At 44.2% G+C, this 15,160-nt stretch overlaps 1 protein-coding gene across 1 annotated transcript in view; it reads right to left on the reverse strand.

The window, feature by feature from the left end:
• Nucleotides 1-15,160, reverse strand: part of hps5 (HPS5 biogenesis of lysosomal organelles complex 2 subunit 2) — a 78,714-nt gene that overhangs the window by 15,660 nt on the left and 47,894 nt on the right. The window contains exons 17-18 of the mRNA XM_046352200.1: nt 7,580-7,729; nt 7,101-7,334 (exon numbers count right to left, since the gene is read on the reverse strand). Of these exons, the coding sequence (XP_046208156.1) occupies nt 7,101-7,334; nt 7,580-7,729 (384 nt within the window). The remainder of the gene's footprint in view (nt 1-7,100; nt 7,335-7,579; nt 7,730-15,160) is intronic.

A 15,160-nucleotide genomic window follows, 5' to 3' on the forward strand; every position in this document is an offset into this window, starting at 1 on the left:
CTGTTCTGATGTTCTGTTCTGATGTCCTGTTCTGATGTCCTGTTCTGATGTTCTGATGTCCTGTTCTGATGTTCTGTTCTGATGTCCTGTTCTGATGTTCTGATGTCCTGTTCTGATGTTCTGATGTCCTGTTCTGATGTCCTGTTCTGATGTCCTGTTCTGATGTCCTGTTCTGATGTCCTGTCCTGATGTCCTGTCCTGATGTCCTGTCCTGATGTCCTGTCCTGATGTTCTGATGTCCTGTTCTGATGTTCTGATGTCCTGTTCTGATGTTCTGATGTCCTGTTCTGATGTTCTGTTCTGATGTCCTGTTCTGATGTCCTGTTCTGATGTCCTGTTCTGATGTCCTGTTCTGATGTCCTGTTCTGATGTCCTGTTCTGATGTCCTGTTCTGATGTTCTGATGTCCTGTTCTGATGTCCTGTTCTGATGTTCTGATGTTCTGATGTCCTGTTCTGTCCTGTTCTGATGTCCTGTTCTGATGTCCTGTTCTGATGTTCTGATGTCCTGTTCTGTTCTGATGTGATGTTCTGTTGATGTGATGTTCTGATGTCCTGTTCTGATGTTCTGATGTCCTGTTCTGATGTTCTGATGTTCTGATGTCCTGTTCTGATGTTCTGATGTCTGATGTTCTGATGTTCTGATGTCCTGTTCTGATGTCCTGTTCTGATGTCCTGATGTTCTGATGTCCTGTTCTGATGTCCTGTTCTGATGTTCTGATGTCCTGTTCTGATGTCCTGTTCTGATGTCCTGTTCTGATGTCCTGATGTCCTGATGTCCTGTTCTGATGTCCTGTTCTGATGTTCTGATGTTGATGTCCTGGTGTCCTGTTCTGATGTCCTGATGTCCTGATGTTCTGATGTTCTGATGTCCTGTTCTGATGTTCTGATGTCCTGTTCTGATGTTCTGTCCTGTTGTCCTGTTCTGATGTTCTGTTGTCCTGTTCTGATGTTGATGTCCTGATGTTCTGATGTCCTGTTCTGATGTTCTGATGTCCTGTTCTGATGTTCTGATGTCCTGTTCTGATTCTGATGTTCTGATGTCCTGTTCTGATGTTCTGTTCTGATGTCCTGTTCTGATGTTCTGTTCTGATGTCCTGTTCTGATGTTCTGATGTCCTGTTCTGATGTTCTGATGTCCTGTTCTGATGTCCTGTTGTCCTGTTCTGATGTTCTGTTCTGATGTCCTGTTCTGATGTCCTGTTCTGATGTTCTGTTGTCCTGTTCTGATGTTCTGATGTCCTGTTCTGATGTTCTGATGTCCTGTTCTGATGTCCTGTTCTGATGTCCTGTTCTGATGTTCTGATGTCCTGTTCTGATGTTCTGTTCTGATGTTCTGTTCTGATGTTCTGATGTCCTGTTCTGATGTCCTGTTCTGATGTTCTGATGTCCTGTTCTGATGTCCTGTTCTGATGTCCTGTTCTGATGTCCTGATGTCCTGTTCTGATGTCCTGTTCTGATGTCCTGTTCTGATGTCCTGTTCTGATGTCCTGTTCTGATGTCCTGTTCTGATGTCCTGTTCTGATGTCCTGTTGTCCTGTTCTGATGTTCTGATGTTCTGTTCTGATGTTCTGTTGTCCTGTTCTGATGTCCTGTTCTGATGTCCTGTTCTGATGTCCTGTTGTCCTGTTCTGATGTTCTGATGTTCTGATGTCCTGTTCTGATGTCCTGTTCTGATGTCCTGTTTCTGATGTCCTGTTTCTGATGTCCTGTTCTGATGTCCTGTTCTGATGTCCTGTTCTGATGTCCTGTTCTGATGTCCTGTTCTGATGTCCTGTTCTGATGTCCTGTTCTGATGTCCTGTTCTGATGTCCTGTTCTGATGTTCTGATGTCCTGTTCTGATGTTCTGTTCTGATGTTCTGTTCTGATGTCCTGTTGTCCTGTTGTCCTGATGTTCTGATGTCCTGTTCTGATGTTCTGTTCTGATGTCCTGTTCTGATGTTCTGATGTCCTGTTCTGATGTTCTGATGTCCTGTTCTGATGTCCTGTTCTGATGTCCTGTTCTGATGTCCTGTTCTGATGTCCTGTCCTGATGTCCTGTCCTGATGTCCTGTCCTGATGTCCTGATGTTCTGATGTCCTGTTCTGATGTTCTGATGTCCTGTTCTGATGTTCTGATGTCCTGTTCTGATGTTCTGATGTCCTGATGTCCTGTTCTGATGTCCTGTTCTGATGTCCTGTTCTGATGTCCTGTTCTGATGTCCTGTTCTGATGTCCTGTTCTGATGTCCTGTTGTCCTGTTCTGATGTCCTGTTCTGATGTCCTGTTCTGATGTCCTGTTCTGATGTCTGATGTTCTGATGTTCTGATGTTCTGATGTCCTGTTGTCCTGTTCTGATGTTCTGATGTCCTGTTCTGATGTTCTGATGTTCTGATGTGCTGTTCTGATGTTCTGTTCTGATGTTCTGTTCTGATGTCCTGTTGTCCTGTTCTGATGTTCTGATGTCCTGTTCTGATGTTCTGATGTCCTGTTCTGATGTTCTGATGTCCTGTTGTCCTGTTCTGATGTTCTGATGTCCTGTTCTGATGTTCTGATGTCCTGTTGTCCTGTTCTGATGTTCTGATGTCCTGTTGTCCTGTTCTGATGTTCTGATGTCCTGATGTCCTGTTCTGTTGTTCTGATGTTCTGTTCTGATGTTCTGATGTCCTGTTCTGATGTCCTGTTCTGATGTCCTGTTCTGATGTTCTGATGTCCTGTTCTGATGTCCTGTTCTGATGTCCTGTTCTGATGTCCTGTTCTGATGTCCTGTTCTGATGTCCTGTTCTGATGTTCTGATGTCCTGTTGTCCTGTTCTGATGTTCTGATGTCCTGTTCTGATGTTGTGTTCTGATGTCCTGTTGTCCTGTTCTGATGTTCTGATGTTCTGATGTTCTGTTGTCCTGTTCTGATGTCCTGTTCTGATGTCCTGTTCTGATGTCCTGTTCTGATGTCCTGTTCTGATGTCCTGTTCTGATGTCCTGTTGTCCTGTTCTGATGTTCTGATGTCCTGATGTCCTGTTCTGATGTTCTGTTCTGATGTCTTGTTCTGATGTTCTGTTCTGATGTTCTGATGTCCTGTTCTGATGTCCTGTTCTGATGTCCTGTTCTGATGTCCTGTTCTGATGTCCTGTTCTGATGTTCTGATGTCCTGTTCTGATGTTCTGATGTCCTGTTCTGATGTTCTGATGTCCTGTTGTCCTGTTCTGATGTTCTGATGTCCTGTTCTGATGTCCTGTTCTGATGTTCTGATGGTCTGTTCTGATGTGATGTCCTGTTCTGATGTTCTGATGTCCTGTTGTCCTGTTCTGATGTCCTGTTGTCCTGTTCTGATGTCCTGTTCTGATGTCCTGTTGTCCTGTTCTGATGTCCTGTTCTGATGTCCTGTTCTGATGTCCTGTTCTGATGTCCTTTTCTGATGTCCTGTTCTGATGTCCTGTTCTGATGTTCTGTTCTGATGTTCTGTTCTGATGTTCTGTTCTGATGTTCTGTTCTGATGTTCTGTTCTGATGTTCTGTTCTGATGTTCTGATGTCCTGTTCTGATGTCCTGTTCTGATGTTCTGATGTTCTGTTCTGATGTTCTGATGTTCTGTTCTGATGTTCTGTTCTGATGTTCTGTTCTGATGTTCTGTTCTGATGTTCTGATGTCCTGTTCTGATGTCCTGTTCTGATGTTCTGATGTTCTGTTCTGATGTTCTGTTGTCCTGTTCTGATGTCCTGTTCTGATGTTCTGATGTCCTGTTCTGATGTCCTGTTCTGATGTTCTGATGTCCTGATGTCCTGTTCTGATGTCCTGTTCTGATGTCCTGTTCTGATGTCCTGTTCTGATGTCCTGTTCTGATGTTCTGATGTCCTGATGTCCTGTTCTGATGTCCTGTTCTGATGTTCTGATGTCCTGATGTCCTGTTCTGATGTCCTGTTCTGATGTTCTGTTCTGATGTCCTGTTCTGATGTCCTGTTCTGATGTCCTGTTCTGATGTCCTGATGTCCTGTTCTGATGTCCTGTTCTGATGTTCTGATGTCCTGATGTCCTGTTCTGATGTCCTGTTCTGATGTTCTGTTCTGATGTTCTGTTCTGATGTCCTGTTCTGATGTCCTGTTCTGATGTCCTGTTCTGATGTCCTGTTCTGATGTTCTGATGTCCTGTTCTGATGTCCTGTTCTGATGTTCTGATGTCCTGTTCCGATGTTCTGTTCTGATGTTCTGATGTCCTGTTCTGATGTTCTGATGTCCTGTTCTGATGTTCTGTTCTGATGTTCTGATGTCCTGTTCTGATGTTCTGTTCTGATGTCCTGTTCTGATGTCCTGTTCTGATGTTCTGATGTCCTGTTCTGATGTCCTGATGTCCTGTTCTGATGTCCTGATGTTCTGTTCTGATGTTCTGTTCTGATGTCCTGTTGTCCTGTTCTGTTGTCCTGTTCTGATGTTCTGTTCTGATGTTCTGATGTCCTGTTCTGATGTTCTGTTCTGTTCTGATGTTCTGTTCTGATGTTCTGATGTCCTGTTCTGATGTTCTGTTCTGATGTCCTGTTCTGATGTTCTGATGTCCTGTTCTGATGTTCTGATGTCCTGTTCTGATGTGATATCCTGTTCTGATGTTCTGATGTTCTGATGTCCTGTTCTGATGTGATGTCCTGTTCTGATGTCCTGTTCTGATGATCTGATGTCCTGTTCTGATGTTCTGATGGTCTGATGTTCTGTTCTGATGTTCTGATGTCCTGTTCTGATGTTCTGATGGTCTGATGTTCTGTTCTGATGTTCTGTTCTGATGTGATGTTCTGATGTGATGTTCTGATGTGATGTTCTGATATCCAGAAGCTCTTTTCGGTCATAAGAGATGGTAGCAGCAACATTATGTACAAAATAAGTTACGAACAATGTGAAAAAAACAAAACAAAATAGCACGGTTGGTTAAGAGCTGATAATTCTAAATAATTCCCTGAGTGTCACCAGCAAAGCACCCACACATCATCACACCTCCTCCTCCATGCTTCACGGTGGGAACCGTACATGGAGAGATCATCTGTTCACCTACTCTGCACCTCACAAAGACACGGCGGTTGGAACCAAAAATCAAAATTTTGGACTCATCAGACCAAAGGACAGATTTTCACCGGTCTAATGTCCATTGCTCGTGCTTCTTGGTCCAAGCAAGTCTCTTCTTATTATTGGTGTCCTTCAGTAGTAGTTTCTTTGCAGAAATTTGTCCATGAAGGCCTGATTCACGCAGTCTCCTCTGAACAGTTTAGGTTGAGATGCGTCTGTTACTTGAACTCTGTGAAGCATTTATTTGGGCTGCAATCTACAGGGGGTAAATCTAATGAACTTATCCTCTGCAGCAGAGGTAACTCTGGGTCTTCCTCATGAGAGCCAGTTAACTCTAATGAACTTATCCTCTGCAGCAGAGGTAACTCTGGGTCTTCCTTTCCTGTGGCGGTCCTCATGAGAGCCAGTTAACTCTAATGAACTTATCCTCTGCAGCAGAGGTAACTCTGGGTCTTCCTTTCCTGTGGCGGTCCTCATGAGAGCCAGTTAACTCTAATGAACTTATCCTCTGCAGCAGAGGTAACTCTGGGTCTTCCTTTCCTGTGGCGGTCCTCATGAGAGACAGGTAACTCTAATGAACTTATCCTCTGCAGCAGAGGTAACTCTGGGTCTTCCTTTCCTGTGGTCGTGTCCTCATGAGAGCCAGTTAACTCTAATGAACTTATCCTCTGCAGCAGAGGTAACTCTGGGTCTTCCTCATGAGAGCCAGTTAACTCTAATGAACTTATCCTCTGCAGCAGAGGTAACTCTGGGTCTTCCTTTCCTGTGGCGGTCCTCATGAGAGCCAGTTAACTCTAATGAACTTATCCTCTGCAGCAGAGGTAACTCTGGGTCTTCCTTTCCTGTGGCGGTCCTCATGAGAGACAGGTAACTCTAATGAACTTATCCTCTGCAGCAGAGGTAACTCTGGGTCTTCCTTTCCTGTGGTCGTGTCCTCATGAGAGCCAGTTAACTCTAATGAACTTATCCTCTGCAGCAGAGGTAACTCTGGGTCTTCCTTTCCTGTGGTCGTGTCCTCATGAGAGCCAGTTAACTCTAATGAACTTATCCTCTGCAGCAGAGGTAACTCTGGGTCTTCCTTTCCTGTGGTGGTCCTCATGAGAGACAGTTAACTCTAATGAACTTATCCTCTGCAGCAGAGGTAACTCTGGGTCTTCCTTTCCTGTGGTCGTGTCCTCATGAGAGACAGTTAACTCTAATGAACTTATCCTCTGCAGCAGAGGTAACTCTGGGTCTTCCTTTCCTGTGGTCGTGTCCTCATGAGAGACAGTTAACTCTGGGTCTTCCTTTCCTGTGGTCGTGTCCTCATGAGAGACAGTTAACTCTGGGTCTTCCTTTCCTGTGGTCGTGTCCTCATGAGCGACAGGTAACTCTGGGTCCTTTCCTGTGGTCGTGTCCTCATGAGAGACAGGTAACTCTGGGTCCTTTCCTGTGGTCGTGTCCTCATGAGAGACAGGTAACTCTGGGTCCTTTCCTGTGGTCGTGTCCTCATGAGAGACAGGTAACTCTGGGTCCTTTCCTGTGGTCGTGTCCTCATGAGAGACAGGTAACTCTGGGTCCTGTCCTGTGGTCGTGTCCTCATGAGAGACAGTTTCATCATAGCGCTTGATGGTTTATGCAACTACTCTTGAGATTGACTGACTTTCATATCTTAAAGTAATGATGGACTGTCATTTCTCTTTGCTTATTTGAGCTGTTGAAGCTAGTTAAGAGAATGCCAAGAGTGTGCAAAGCTGTCAACAAGGCAAAGGGTGGCTACTTTGAAGAATCTCAAATATAACATTTATTTTGATTTTTTAAACACTTTTTGGGTTACTACATGATTCCATATGTAATTTTTCATAGTTTTAATGTATTCACTATTATTATACAATGTAGAATGAGTAGGTGTGTGTGTGTGTGTGTGTGTGTGTGTGTGTGTGTGTGTGTGTGTGTGTATGTGTGTGTGTGTGTGTGTGTGTGTGTGTGTGTGTGTGTGTGTGTGTGTGTGTGTGTGTGTGTGTGTGTGTGTGTGTGTGTGTGTGTGTGTGTGTGTGTGTGTGTGTGTGTGTGTGTGTGTGTGTGTGTATATAGTCTTTACCCGTTGATCCTGCATGTCTCAGCCATCTTCTGTTTGGAGGCCAGGTCAGCTGGAAGGCGTATCAGGAGGGATAGGAGACGACCATAACCCCAGCTGAAGAAATGGGAGTGCCATCTCGGTTGTCCGTCTGTGGTCAGTGTGTCGCTCTTTTGTGGTGCATCGTGGGTAAGGGCCAGCCCCAGCCAATCCTGTCGCAGAGCCTCTGGTTGGAGGAGGGACCCAAGGAACGACAGTCTAAGGGAGAGAAACAGAACAGCATGGTGTTCATTAGGTACCAAATAGAAGAATGTACGGAAGCACAGGGATAACCTGGATTTGGGTAGTTTCTGTTGCAAAACGTTATAAAAATGTTTCCCGTTGTGTACCCTAATGAACACCACCTGGATGTATTCATATTGATGGGCCGTGATACATTAAGTCTTTAAATGGAGAGAAAGATCTATAAAAACATTGTTCTTCATGGTTTAGTGTAAACCTACCTTTGTTCCTCGGCCCGTGATTGGACAAGGTTGTCTAGGTAAGCCAGGAAGTGGCTTTGTTTGGCCATGGCTGTGACGTCAGAGGGGAGGATTGTGGGATAGAACTGGGTGAAGGAGCGAACTGCTAACTCTCCATGTTTCTCATACAACCTACACAAAGAGGAGAGGAAGGTGATTTAGAGAACGTTATCATGAACTGCAGACGAGTGAGACAGACATTATGATGCTCAGTAAGGCTTAACCCTCCCTTCTGTGTTTCCGGTCCAATTGGACCGATTTAAAAAAAATATTTGTATTTATTTTACCTTTATTTAACTAGGAACAGTGGGTTTAACTGCCTTGTTCAGGGGCAGAACGACATTTTTTTTTACCTTGTCAGCTCGGGGATTCGAAGTCCAACGCTCTAACCACTAGTCTACCCTGCTGCCCCAAATTAACAAGTTTTCTCTCTGAAAAATGTAGTTAATTTAATCTGATTGTCATGAGGTTCCATGACTTTGTCCACACAAAATACATTTTGATGAATTTCATATAACATTTTGGGTGTTTTATTCAACTTTCGTAAACCTGTGGCGTTCCTGGTCAAAAATGACGGGTCATTAGAAATGAATGGGTGAGACTACAATTAGTGTACAAAATTGAGTTCAGGCATATTCCTATTCATCAGACGGACACACTTCCTCTCCCAGACCCCCACATGCATGTGTGTTTGAGCACACACACACACACACACACACACACACACACACACACACACACACACACACACACACACACACACACACACACACACACACACACACACACACACACACACACACACACACACACACACACACACACACACACACACACACACACCTTGGCTTCCATGGCAACCCCCACGGGGAACCACACCCGTTGGAATTCTCACAAACAATCGCAACATTGTTTCAATAATATATAGAACTTTTCTCGCAGGTTGACTTAAAGCTAGTGGTTGACTAATAAAGCTAGTGGTTGACTTAAAGCTAGGTGACGCTGTGGTTGACTAATAAAGCTAGTGGTTGACTTAAAGCTAGGTGACGCTGTGGTTGACTAATAAAGCTAGTGGTTGACTGTTAAAGCTAGGTGAAGCTGTGGTTGACTAATAAAGCTAGTGGTTGACTTAAAGCTAGGTGAAGCTGTGGTTGACTAATAAAGCTAGTGGTTGACTTAAAGCTAGGTGACGCTGTGGTTGACTAATAAAGCTAGTGGTTGACTTAAAGCTAGTGGTTGACTTAAAGCTAGGTGAAGCTGTGGTTGACTAATAAAGCTAGTGGTTGACTGTTAAAGCTAGTGGTTGACTGTTAAGCTAGTGGTTGACTTAAAGCTAGGTGAAGCTGTGGTTGACTAATAAAGCTAGTGGTTGACTTAAAGCTAGGTGACGCTGTGGTTGACTAATAAAGCTAGTGGTTGACTTAAAGCTAGGTGACGCTGTGGTTGACTAATAAAGCTAGTGGTTGACTTAAAGCTAGGTGACGCTGTGGTTGACTAATAAAGCTAGTGGTTGACTTAAAGCTAGGTGACGCTGTGGTTGACTAATAAAGCTAGTGGTTGACTTAAAGCTAGGTGAAGCTGTGGTTGACTAATAAAGCTAGTGGTTGACTTAAAGCTAGGTGACGCTGTGGTTGACTAATAAAGCTAGTGGTTGACTGTTAAGCTAGTGGTTGACTTAAAGCTAGGTGAAGCTGTGGTTGACTGTTAAGCTAGTGGTTGACTAATAAAGCTAGTGGTTGACTTAAAGCTAGGTGACGCTGTGGTTGACTAATAAAGCTAGTGGTTGACTGTTAAGCTAGTGGTTGACTTAAAGCTAGGTGAAGCTGTGGTTGACTGTTAAGCTAGTGGTTGACTAATAAAGCTAGTGGTTGACTTAAAGCTAGGTGACGCTGTGGTTGACTGTTAAAGCTAGGTGAAGCTGTGGTTGACTAATAAAGCTAGTGGTTGACTTAAAGCTAGGTGACGCTGTGGTTGACTGTTAAAGCTAGGTGAAGCTGTGGTTGACTAATAAAGCTAGTGGTTGACTAAAAGCTAGGTGAAGCTGTGGTTGACTGTTAAGCTAGTGGTTGACTGTTAAGCTAGTGGTTGACTTAAAGCTAGGTGAAGCTAGTGGTTGACTAATAAAGCTAGTGGTTGACTTAAAGCTAGGTGAAGCTGTGGTTGACTAATAAAGCTAGTGGTTGACTTAAAGCTAGGTGAAGCTGTGGTTGACTAATAAAGCTAGTGGTTGACTTAAAGCTAGGTGAAGCTGTGGTTGACTGTTAAGCTAGTGGTTGACTGTTAAGCTAGTGGTTGACTTAAAGCTAGGTGAAGCTAGTGGTTGACTAATAAAGCTAGTGGTTGACTTAAAGCTAGGTGAAGCTGTGGTTGACTAATAAAGCTAGTGGTTGACTTAAAGCTAGGTGACGCTGTGGTTGACTAATAAAGCTAGTGGTTGACTTAAAGCTAGTGGTTGACTTAAAGCTAGGTGAAGCTGTGGTTGACTAATAAAGCTAGTGGTTGACTGTTAAAGCTAGTGGTTGACTGTTAAGCTAGTGGTTGACTTAAAGCTAGGTGAAGCTGTGGTTGACTAATAAAGCTAGTGGTTGACTTAAAGCTAGGTGACGCTGTGGTTGACTAATAAAGCTAGTGGTTGACTTAAAGCTAGGTGACGCTGTGGTTGACTAATAAAGCTAGTGGTTGACTTAAAGCTAGGTGACGCTGTGGTTGACTAATAAAGCTAGTGGTTGACTTAAAGCTAGGTGACGCTGTGGTTGACTAATAAAGCTAGTGGTTGACTTAAAGCTAGGTGAAGCTGTGGTTGACTAATAAAGCTAGTGGTTGACTTAAAGCTAGGTGACGCTGTGGTTGACTAATAAAGCTAGTGGTTGACTGTTAAGCTAGTGGTTGACTTAAAGCTAGGTGAAGCTGTGGTTGACTGTTAAGCTAGTGGTTGACTAATAAAGCTAGTGGTTGACTTAAAGCTAGGTGACGCTGTGGTTGACTAATAAAGCTAGTGGTTGACTGTTAAGCTAGTGGTTGACTTAAAGCTAGGTGAAGCTGTGGTTGACTGTTAAGCTAGTGGTTGACTAATAAAGCTAGTGGTTGACTTAAAGCTAGGTGACGCTGTGGTTGACTGTTAAAGCTAGGTGAAGCTGTGGTTGACTAATAAAGCTAGTGGTTGACTTAAAGCTAGGTGACGCTGTGGTTGACTGTTAAAGCTAGGTGAAGCTGTGGTTGACTAATAAAGCTAGTGGTTGACTTAAAGCTAGGTGAAGCTGTGGTTGACTGTTAAGCTAGTGGTTGACTTAATCAAATCAAATCAAATTTATTTATATAGCCCTTCGTACATCAGCTGATATCTCAAAGTGCTGTACAGAAACCCAGCCTAAAACCCCAAACAGCAAACAATGCAGGTGTAAAAGCACGGTGGCTAGGAAAAACTCCCTAGAAAGGCCAAAACCTAGGAAGAAACCTAGAGAGGAACCGGGCTATGTGGGGTGGCCAGTCCTCTTCTGGCTGTGCCGGGTAGAGATTATAACAGAAAATGACCAAGATGTTCAAATGTTCATAAATGACCAGCATGGTCAAATAATAATAAGGCAGAACAGTTGAAACTGGAGCAGCAGCACAGTCAGGTGGACTGGGGACAGCAAGGAGCCATCATGTCAGGTAGTCCTGGGGCACGGTCCTAGGGCTCAGGTCCTCCGAGAGAGAGAAAGAAAGAGAGAATTAGAGAGAGCATATGTGGGGTGGCCAGTCCTCTTCTGGCTGTGCCGGGTGGAGATTATAACAGAACGTGGCCAAGATGTTCAAATGTTCATAAATGACCAGCATGGTTGAATAATAGTAAGGCAGAACAGTTGAAACTGGAGCAGGAGCATGGCCAGGTGGACTGGGGACAGCAAGGAGTCCTCATGTCAGGTAGTCCTGGGACATGGTCCTAGGGCCCAGGCCAGTTGAAACTGGAGCAGCAGCATGGCCAGGTGGACTGGGGACAGCAAGGAGTCATCATGTCAGGTAGTCCTGGGGCATGGTTCTAGGGCTCAGGTCCTCCGAGAGAGAGAAAGAAGGAGAGAAGGAGAGAATTAGAGAACGCACACTTAGATTTACACAGGACACCGAATAGGACAGGAGAAGTACTCCAGATAAACAAACTGACCCTAGCCCCCGACACATAAACTACTGCAGCATAAATACTGGAGGCTGAGACAGGAGGGGTCAGGAGACACTGTGGCCCCATCCGAGGACACCCCGGACAGGGCCAAACAGGAAGGATATAACCCCACCCACTTTGCCAAAGCACAGCCCCCACACCACTAGAGGGAAATCTACAACCACCAACTTACCATCCTGAGACAAGGCCGAGTATAGCCCACAAAGATCTCCGACACGGTACAACCCAAAGGGGGGAAACCCAGACAGGCCGACCACAACAGTGAATCAACCCACCCAGGTGACGCACCCCCCCAGGGACGGCACGAGAGAGCCCCAGCAAGCCAGTGACTCAGCCCCCGTAACAGGGTTAGAGGCAGAGAATCCCAGTGGAAAAAGGGGAACCGGCCAGGCAGAGACAGCAAGGGCGGTTCGTTGCTCCAGAGCCTTTCCGTTCACCTTCCCACTCCTGGGCCAGACTACACTCAATCATATGACCCACTGAAGAGATGAGTCTTCAGTAAAGACTTAAAGGTTGAGACCGAGTTTGCGTCTCTGACATGGGTAGGCAGACCGTTCCATAAAAATGGAGCTCTATAGGAGAAAGCCCTGCCTCCAGCTGTTTGCTTAGAAATTCTAGGGACAATTAGGAGGCCTGCGTCTTGTGACCGTAGCGTACGTATAGGTATGTACGGCAGGACCAAATCAGAGAGGTAGGTAGGAGCAAGCCCATGTAATGCTTTGTAGGTTAGCAGTAAAACCTTGAAATCAGCCCTTGCTTTGACAGGAAGCCAGTGTAGAGAGGCTAGCACTGGAGTAATATGATCAAATTTTTTGGTTCTAGTCAGGATTCTAGCAGCCGTATTTAGCACTAACTGAAGTTTATTTAGTGCTTTATCCGGGTAGCCGGAAAATAGAGCATTGCAGTAGTCTAACCTAGAAGTGACAAAAGCATGGATTAATTTTTCTGCATCATTTTTGGACAGAAAGTTTCTGATTTTTGCAATGTTACGTAGATGGAAAAAAGCTGTCCTCGAAATGGTCTTGATATGTTCTTCAAAAGAGAGATCAGGGTCCAGAGTAACGCCGAGGTCCTTCACAGTTTTATTTGAGACGACTGTACAACCATTAAGATTAATTGTCAGATTCAACAGAAGATCTCTTTGTTTCTTGGGACCTAGAACAAGCATCTCTGTTTTGTCCGAGTTTAATAGTAGAAAGTTTGCAGCCATCCACTTCCTTATGTCTGAAACACATGCTTCTAGCGAGGGCAATTTTGGTGCTTCACCGTGTTTCATTGAAATGTACAGCTGTGTGTCATCCGCATAGCAGTGAAAGTTTACATTATGTTTTCGAATAACATCCCCAAGAGGTAAAATATATAGTGAAAACAATAGTGGTCCTAAAACAGAACCTTGAGGAACACCGAAATGTACAGTTGATTTGTCAGAGGACAAACCATTCACAGAGACAAACTGATATCTTTCCGACAGATAAGACCTAAACCAGGCCAGAACATGTCCGTGTAGACCAATTTGGGTTTCCAATCTCTCCAAAAGAATGTGGTGATCGATGGTATCAAAAGCAGCACTAAGGTCTAGGAGCACGAGGACAGATGCAGAGCCTCGGTCCGATGCCATCAAAATGTCATTTACCACCTTCACAAGTGCCGTCTCAGTGCTATGATGGGGTCTAAAACCAGACTGAAGCATTTCGTATACATTGTTTGTCTTCAGGAAGGCAGTGAGTTGCTGCGCAACAGCCTTCTCTAAAATCTTTGAGAGGAATGGAAGATTTGATATAGGCCGATAGTTTTTTATATTTTCTGGGTCAAGGTTTGGCTTTTTCAAGAGAGGCTTTATTACTGCCACTTTTAGTGAGTTTGGTACACATCCAGTGGATAGAGAGCCGTTTATTATGTTCAACATAGGAGGGCCAAGCACAGGAAGCAGCTCTTTCAGTAGTTTAGTTGGAATAGGGTCCAGTATACAGCTTGAAGGTTTAGAGGCCATGATTATTTTCATCATTGTGTCAAGAGATATAGTACTAAAACACTTGAGCGTCTCTCTTGATCCTAGGTCCTGGCAGAGTTGTGCAGACTCAGGACAACTGAGGTTTGGAGGAATACGCAGGTTTAAAGAGGAGTCCGTAATTTGCTTTCTAATAATCATAATCTTTTCCTCAAAGAAGTTCATGAATTTATCACTGCTAAAGTGCAAGTCATCCTCTCTTGGGGAATGCTGCTTTTTAGTTAGCTTTGCCACAGTATCAAAAAGGAATTTCGGATTGTTCTTATTTTCCTCAATTAAGTTAGAAAAATAGGACGATCGAGCAGCAGTAAGGGCTCTTCGGTACTGCACGGTACCATCCTTCCAAGCTAGTCGGAAGACTTCCAGTTTGGTGTGGCGCCATTTCCGTTCCAATTTTCTGGAAGCTTGCTTCAGAGCTCGGGTATTTTCTGTGTACCATGGAGCTAGTTTCTTATGAGACATTTTTTTAGTTTTTAGGGGTGCAACTGCATCTAGGGTATTGCGCAAGCTTAAATTGAGATCCTCAGTTAGGTGGTTAACGGATTTTTGTCCTCTGGCGTCCTTGGGTAGGCAGAGGGAGTCTGGAAGGGCATCAAGGAATCTTTGTGTTGTCTGTGAATTTATAGCACGACTTTTGATGTTCCTTGGTTGGGGTCTGAGCAGATTATTTGTTGCAATTGCAAACGTAATAAAATGGTGGTCTGATAGTCCAGGATTATGAGGAAAAACATTAAGATCCACAACATTTATTCCATGGGACAAAACTAGGTCCAGCGTATGACTGTGAGAGTGAGTGGGTCCAGAGACATGTTGGACAAAACCCACTGAGTCGATGATGGCTCCAAAAGCCTTTTGGAGTGGGTCTGTGGACTTTTCCATGTGAATATTAAAGTCACCAAAGATTAGAATATTATCTGCAATGACTACAAGGTCTGATAGGAATTCAGGGAACTCAGTGAGAAACGCTGTATATGGCCCAGGAGGCCTGTAAACAGTAGCTATAAAAAGTGATTGAGTAGGCTGCATAGATTTCATGACTAGAAGCTCAAAAGACGAAAACGTCATTTTCTTTTTTGTAAATTGAAATTTGCTATCGTAAATGTTAGCAACACCTCCGCCTTTGCGGGATGCACGGGGGATATGGTCACTAGTGTAGCCAGGAGGTGAGGCCTCATTTAACACAGTAAATTCATCAGGCTTAAGCCATGTTTCAGTCAGGCCAATCACATCAAGATTATGATCAGTGATTAGTTCATTGACTATAATTGCCTTTGAAGTAAGGGATCTAACATTAAGTAGCCCTATTTTGAGATGTGAGGTATCATGATCTCTTTCAGTAATGACAGGAATGGAGGTGGTCTTTATCCTAGTGAGATTGCTAAGGCAAACACCGCCATGT

This window comes from Oncorhynchus gorbuscha, linkage group LG06, assembly GCF_021184085.1.
Source record: "Oncorhynchus gorbuscha isolate QuinsamMale2020 ecotype Even-year linkage group LG06, OgorEven_v1.0, whole genome shotgun sequence".
Taxonomy (NCBI): Eukaryota; Metazoa; Chordata; class Actinopteri; order Salmoniformes; family Salmonidae; genus Oncorhynchus; species Oncorhynchus gorbuscha.